At 56.9% G+C, this 7,844-nt stretch overlaps 1 protein-coding gene across 1 annotated transcript; it reads right to left on the reverse strand.

Moving 5' to 3' along the window:
- Positions 1 to 3,508: 3,508 nt before the first annotated feature.
- LOC125488793 lies at positions 3,509 to 5,911 on the reverse strand. Its single transcript, XM_048622270.1, has one exon. The coding sequence runs from the start codon at positions 5,909 to 5,911 to the stop codon at positions 3,509 to 3,511; it is 2,403 nt and encodes an 800-aa protein (XP_048478227.1).
- Positions 5,912 to 7,844: the final 1,933 nt, after the last annotated feature.

Raw genomic sequence — 7,844 nt, forward strand, 5'->3', positions numbered from 1 at the left:
CACCGACTAAAACCCCACGGTGGACTCCATCGCGCTTTTTGGAGGTGTCCCGGGAACCGCCTTGTGGCATACTACCGGTAGCCTCCGCGCAGGCTGCTGTGAGAACAGCAGCACTCCTGAGGGAAGGATTTCCTACCCTCCGCAGTAGCACGCATCCACAATACGTGTTACCACGCCGCAGGGACCCGCAACTCGACGCACTAAGGGTCCTCCCCGCCCCTCGTGCGCCTGCGACTCCAGGGCCCCTTTGAGGCAGGGGTTACCGTAGCTCTATTGTAATGCCCGAACTACAGGGCGGGGCCCCCTTTAAGGCAGGGGATACCGTTTATATCGCTCGACTCGCAGGGCGACAGAGATACTATCTTCTGCCACCCCTGGGTCGACGGCCTCTTCTTGCACGACGCCTAGCTGGGTCCTCCTGTTCCCGCTCGCGTTCTGCGTCTTCCTTTTGCGACATGACGGTCTCACAAAATGTGGAGAACGCACGCCAGGCATGTCTGCTGCTTACGATCGCTGCAATTACTGCAGGCAGCGTTAGGTCTTGCCCGATGACCGCGCAAAGAGCGCTGCGCTCATCGGCCCAGGCCGGGCACTCTGTCAGTGTGTGCTCCGCGGAGTCCACTGCAGCGCCACAGTGGGTGGCACGCTTTGCGTCCTCTTCCCTCCCGATCCGACCACAGATACTTCCCGAAGCATCCGTGCCCGGAAAGCATCTGTGACACACGGAAAGTGCACGACCCGTGCTCCCTATCTAGCCACTGTCGCAGAGCAGGGAGAATCGCGTTGATTGTCCGCCGGCCATAGGCTGATTCGTCGAGCCTTCTTGTCCATAATTCTATAGCATCGTCCACGTACCCGTCTCTCGCAGCCCCGATCTCTCTTGGTGCTGGACGCATGTCTGTCCGACGTGCTTCCTCCCGCCAGTTGATATAGGGATGAGAGGACAACCGGCGTCTAAGTCCCACGGTAGGGGATCCAGCAATCAGGCAAGCGGCTTCTGCGGAGATGGTGCAGTATGCCCGAATCACCCTTGAGGCCATCACTCTTTGCGCTCTGCGCAGATGGGTGATGTTCGACCTCGATAGGTTATCGGCCCACACAGGAGCACCGTACATGGCCATAGAACGCACGATGCCCATATAAAGCCGCCTGCAAGATGTTCTTGGCCCACCAAGGTTGGGCAAGAGCCTACTCAGTGCCGCACACGTGGCGACCAGTTTTATAGCCCAGCCTTTCAAAATGGGCGGCAAAATTCCACCGGCTGTCCAGGACGAGTCCCAGATATTTCATCGTCGACTGGACAGCGATACGTTCTCCGCCAACTACTATGGCTTGATCCAGGCGGGAGGAGCATTGCGGGGCCCCGTGGAAGCACAAGGGCCTCTGACTTGTGTAGAGCTACCTCCCAGCCCCAGCATTCGGATGCGGCGCACCCATCTGGGCGACACCAGCCGTTGCAAGAATGGCAGCATCCCTGAACGTGATGCCCCGAGCCGTAATTAGGGTGTCGTCTGCGTAGCAGGTGGTCTCGATACCTTTGAGGGGTCCGCGCCACGCAGCACCCAGTCGTAAGCCGATGTTCCACAGGAGCGGGCCAAGAACCGATCCCTGTGGGACGCCGCACGACATCGCCTTTCGGCCCCAAGCCTCCCGCCCAGGGTATGTTATAAACCTTTCGGAGAGGTAGGAGTCCACTATCTCTATTAGGTATTTGGGCATCCTGTGGTACCCAAATGCTTCCTTTATGCAGGGCCAGGGTAATGTGTTGAAGGCATTGGAAATGTCAAGTGACACCGCAATCATCACATCACCATCGCGCACTGCTTCGTCCGCCAAGGTCTTTACCCGCAGAATGGCATGGACAGTGGACCTACCCCTCCGGAAGCCGAACTGGTTTTCGGACAGGTTGGGTCCTTCTGACTCCAGATGTTCTGTAATGCGGTCGGCAATGATGCGCTCAAAGAGCTTACCGACCTCATCTAACAGCACGATTGGGCGGTATGCTGAGGGTGAATCTGCAGGCCGTCCCTCCTTCTGTAGCAACACTAGCTTGCCAGTCCGCCACTGCAGTGGGAAACTCCCCTGCTCTAGGCATTGTGACAGAAAGCGGAGGAATCTTGGCCCAAGGTGCTCCCTGAGAGCCAGGTACACCACACGGCCAGGGATGCCGTCAAGCCCAGGGGCGGCTTTTCGCGTTCGGAGTCTATGAAGGGCTACACGAAGCTCCGCTTCCGTTACTGGAGGAACATGATTATCTTCCGCTGGTTCCAACACGGCCGCCATCGATGGTGGGGCATGTGGAGGCCTCGACGGAAAGAGGGCCGATGTCACCTGATCCACTAGCTGGGGCCGGAGACTTTGTGTCAACGGTGGAGCCCAGGGGCGAAGCTTTTTCCTCGCAGCCCCTGTACGGTCGGCCCCAAGGATCCACGTCTAGAGCCTCCAGCATCTCATTCCGAGCAGCGTCCTTAGACCGCCGTATAGCGATTTTAATTGCCTTCTTGGCTGCCTTATAAGCGGTGAGTAGGGCAATTTCTTCAGCGTCTGGGGGCACATCGTTGCTGCGCCTGGTTCGTCTTCGGTGTCGGGTGTACTGGCGGCGGGCCGACATGCACGCGCGGCGTAGATCTGCGATTTCGGAGGACCACCAGTACATTTCCTTCTTGGGAGGAATTGGTCTGGCGCGAGGCATAGCCGCATCGCATATTTGCGACAGAGTCTCCCGGAACCAGTTAGCTTCGTCATCTACATGCGGGAGGCTTTCCGGGCTTGATGCCCAAGCATGGACGATGGCCGCTTCCTCTAGTGCTTCTCGGTCCAGGCGGTGTAATACCCACCGGGGGCCGGCACCACATATATTGGTCCAGCGTGTGGTATCCAGTGTTGCGGAGACATCGTATCGGATATACCGATGGTCTGACAGAGTCTCCACATTCACTATAACCCTCCAGCCCTGGACACGGGACTCCAGTGCGGGACTCGCAAACGTGACATCCACAATGGAACCCCCATTGTGACGCACACAAGTCCATTCTGACCCCCGGTTGAGAACAGAAAGTCCCACCTGGACAAGCCAATCCTCCATTGGCTCAGCACGCTCATTGCGCACCGGGGATCCCCACGCCTCTGATTTCCCGTTCAGGTCTCCTGCCACAATGACTGGGTATGGTCGACTTTGCAGAACCAGTGATCCTAGCTCTGCGAGGAAATGCTCAAAGTCCGCCACATTCCTGTTGGGCGAGAAATAGCATCCAATGATCACTATTCCGCCCAACAGTGCCGCCACGCATCCCCTGCCCTTTGTTACCTTTTCAAAAGGAGGGGAGCCAACGGCACCCCGCGATACCAGGGCCACCGTTCCATCCCGGTCCGAGACCCAGTCTGGAGGCACATAGTATGGCTCGGACACCACCGCCAAGTGTATCAGCCACTGCGTCATGCTCTGGTACAGTAAGTCCTGAGCGCTTTCACAGTGGTTGATATTCGCCTGGAGAACTCTGAGGGCCATCTAGCTGGACATTGTTTCTTCCACCGCCGCTGCAGCTTCAGCATTAGCCGAGGCACTGGTAGGCAGCGGTTGTGTGGCCGCCAAGGTCTTCTTCCGCTGCTTCTTCGAGGGAGGAACGCAGGCTTTGCCACCCACCCTGTGGTTGGCCGGTTTACCAGCGGCACTGCATATGGGACAGTGAGGGTCGGCATTGCAGGTGCTGGCCTTGTGGCCAGGCTGCCCACAGCGGTAGCAAGTATTACTGCGGTCCACCTCCGACTTGCAACAGACGCCAACGTGTCCTGCCTCAAGGCAACGGTAGCATCGCATTGTCTTCGGTGGCTGCAGTTTTACCGAGGCTGACGTCCAACCAATCCTTAGGTGTTTAGCCTTGTTGATTTTTTGAGCAGCAGCGACGGGACAGCTAGCCAACACACTGCCCGTGGTGGAAGGTCCCATGCTTAATTCTCCAACTTTTATTTGCTCTCTAGGGCATCCTCCGACAAGGGCAATTGCCTCAACCACCTCTTCCGAGGTTGAAGAGTCATCCAGACCGTATATGCGTAGACTCGCACACTTTGTGGGCCTAGACACTTTCACAGTCTCGGATCCTATAACTTTTTCAATCTCTGCTGCTAGAGCGTCGGCAGCGGGCTTACTTGCAATTCCCGGAATTTCAAGGATGCGGGCACCCGTGGCTGCATTCCTAATCCGCATCCCTGAAACTCCTAGGCTAGAGAGGTCGATCTTGGACTTCGCCTCAGTCAAGACTTTGGCGTAAGTCATTCCTCTGCCCGCCGCTTCCGGCTGTAAAGTTATCACCACTGCCTGGGATCGTGGAGGCCTTATTTTCGTCTTGGGGGGTTCCCTAGTAGGCGCTTTAGTGGACACTGGCGCTTGATTCTTGGCACCACGTTTGACAACCATGGTCCAGGTCTCCCCGTTCCTATTTGGTCGAACAGGTTGTGGAGGTGACACTTGGTCCACTGGTGCTGCCACATTTGGTGCGGGCCCACTAGGTTTTTTGCTTCTTTTCCTTTTTTTGCTCTTCTTTTTCCCCTGGCTAGGTCCGGGTTGTTGTTCAGCCACTATTTCTCCTGAGGGCGTCTGGATCTGCTTCTTTGCAGTCTCCGCATTCTTTTCGTCCGCAGCTAAAGGTGGGCGGATCGGAGGGGCGGGTGGCAGACGCGACTCTAGTGAGGAGAGCTTGGCATCCACCATGTTCCCCACTTCCAGCATTATTGCACGCGCAAACTCGGCGAACTCCGGTCTCACCTGCTCCGCCGGCGGTCCAGGCCGGCTGGATTTGCTTGGTTGTACCGTCCGTGGCGGTGAAACCCGACGTGCCTCCTCTATTTGCCTAGGGCCTACCAAAGGAGCAGGGGAGGGGGATCGGCGCCCATTCACTGCTTCGAAGCCGGAGCGAAGAGTCTGGAACTCCCTTCGCAGGTCCGCTTGTTCCGCTCTGAGTGCCTCGTTCTCCCTTCTCAGGCGCTCAACCTCGGACTGCAGGCGATTATTATCAGCCTGCAGTTTGGCCACCTCTTCGTTTGTAGTCCGAACACTAAGAGTTCTCACGGCCGTGGAAATTGCCTCGACGGAATCTTTTATCGCCCGCACAAAGGTGCCCTTTAGGTTTCGGGACTTTTTCCCCACGTCCATGATAACATCCAAGTTATTGGCTATAACTGTCTGCAGGTCAGCAGACAGCCTATTATCGCCATCCCCAAGTGTTTGGGAGATGGCCTGATCCAACCGGGAAAACGACTCTCTGGCTTTCAGAGAATGGTTTGCAACCTCTTCTTCCAAGCGGAGCCGTAATTCTTTCTCCTTGGCCTCCGCGAGTTCAGCTTTGGCCTTTGCTAAGCCAACATATTGGCCAGTGGTAGGCGGCCTGCCTCGGCCCCTTTTGGGTGTGCCAGTCTTGTTAGGCACACCGCTCGGGCTTCCTCCTGAGCCGCTTCCAGAGTCGAAGACCGCAGATCGTTTACGTTTTTGGGACCTACTCTGCCAATATTTGCCAGAGGGACCCACTCTCTCCTCGTCTGCAGTGCTCTCCGCGCTGTCTGTAAATTCTGCAGACTCTAGCATGACCACACGAGCCTCGCTTACATGGGCGGGAGACTCGAGCGATCGACCCCTGCCGCTTCGGATCGATCCCTCAGAGACCCCGTCCCTATTTCCTCCCTTTTTGGCGCGAGCGCCCTGGCCAGAGCCCTGAACCGATTCCGGGGTGGTGGAACCCGGTCTCAGTCCAGTTTGCTCCGCGGGCTTTCCGCCCGCTTTAGTGCCCAAAGTGTGTGCCTTTGCACAATGTTCATTACTGCTACTCTCCTCTCCCTCCTCAACCTCAAAACTTAACCTACTTAAACTACGCCTCCTACTATCTACAACTACTTCGTCATCTTTGTTGGATTGTTGCATGTTTAGATCCCACGAGTATGAACATTTTAAAATATCCCTAATACACCTGGAGTGCGGGACTTCTCCAGGGTTGGTCGTTAACGACGGAGATACTCCCCCGCCTCCTACCCTTGCGAGTAGGAGCCTGACGCCACGCTAGACCCGTAGGTACCACAACGCCAGTAACTTGAGGATTTTTATTGAGGTTTTCTCCTCTTGAGCCGGCCGTTTAAGGCAAGCTCCCTGGTCCCAGGCCGCGAGACATGACCACGTCACCTTGGGATAACAGGTTTGCCGGCGGTGGCTTGTAGAAAAGCCTGTCTAGCAGCCTGTGAATTCACAGACCTAAGACCCGCCGCCCGTGGTTTTTGAAGAGGTTGTCTCCTCGTGGCCCCTATCACGAACTGTGAGAGCGGCCCCCGTTCCTCGGAAATATCCAAGGGATACGGGTTGCCCGGAAACTAATCAATAGCACCGCGCACGGGCGTTTCCGCCTCCACCTTGGATTTTTTACAGAGGTTTTCTCCTCGCAGCCCCTCCCACACAAGGAGAGCGGCCCCCGACCCTATGATGTCCCACCACAGTACATCCAGGGTTACGGGTGGCGTAAGCAAAAGCATGCCCGTGGCTGGGCACGCTAGCCGCCCATGGGTTCCTCTTGGTTTCACCGTATCAGTCGAGTTATAGCGGCAGACTCGACAGTTACAGCTACTCAGCCCCCCCGGCACGACAAGCCGAGAACCCTTCGGGGGGGAACCTAACCTAACCTAACCTAACCTAACCTAACCTAACCTAACCTAACCTAACCTAACCTAACCTAACCTAACCTAACCTAACCTAACCTAACCTAACCTAACCTAACCTAACCTAACCTAACCTAACCTAACCTAACCTAACCTAACCTAACCTAACCTAACCTAACCTTTTTTTTTTTTTTTTTTTTTTTTTTTTTTTTTTTTTTTTTTTACGAGGGGAAAATCTTCAGAAAGATTCCCGCCAACCCCGGGGGAGGAAGACGGGATATGTGGGATTTTTACCCACTAAAACCCCCTCGGTGGCCACCATCAGTGCAGGTAGGTGCTCCGGGATCTCCAGGGGAACGCACCGGAGTCACCTCACACCGTGCCGCAGCTCTTCTCCGGGAGACTCAAGGTCTCCCCACTCCTTCGCAGCCTGCGCGGCTGTACATGGCCACATGCACAGCCGCTCTTCCCGGGGCCGCTATTATGCGGCGGCTCGGACCCCCGTCCTCACCGCCCACAGCCCCTAACCTCCTTTTGGTCGCCTTCTACGACGGGCAGGAGATACCGTAGCCTTATTCTTATTCCCGGGCTACAGGGACGCGACGGGCTCACCTGGCCTGAGCCCTTCGCCGTCGCCTCCGAGCTGGATCGGCCCTCTCCCGATCTCGCTCTGCGGCCTCTTTCTGGACCATGACGGTCTCACAGAACGAGACCACGGCCTTCCAATACTCCTTGCCTCGAGTCATGGTTGCCACCACTGAGGGCAGTGACAGATCCGGCCCGATCCTGTTAGACAGGATCTGCCTTTCGGACTCCCACGCTGGGCACACTGCAAGTGTGTGCTGCGCGGAGTCCAGGCTGCCTTCACAGTGGTGACACGACGGTGCAACCTCACGCCCTATCCGGTGCAGGTACTCACCGAAGCAACCGTGCCCGGTCAGCACCTGCGTCAGACGATACGTGAGGTTGCCCGGTCGTTGCATCCATGCGTCGAAGCACGGAAGTACGGCTGCGACAGCTCGCTGCCGACAACTTCTCGGCTCCTCCAACCGCTCCCGCCAGTGCTCCAGAGCGACCTGGTGCTCGTATCGCCGGACGGCTGATGCCGGCTCCGCATCGGCAACTTCCACATTGTGTAGTCGCTGGTACACTCGAGCGTCCATTTCCGCCAAGATGTCGAGTGGCGGAAAGCGACCCAACAAAGTCGCCGC

Source organism: Plutella xylostella, chromosome 7 (genome assembly GCF_932276165.1).
Source record: "Plutella xylostella chromosome 7, ilPluXylo3.1, whole genome shotgun sequence".
NCBI lineage: Eukaryota > Metazoa > Arthropoda > Insecta > Lepidoptera > Plutellidae > Plutella > Plutella xylostella.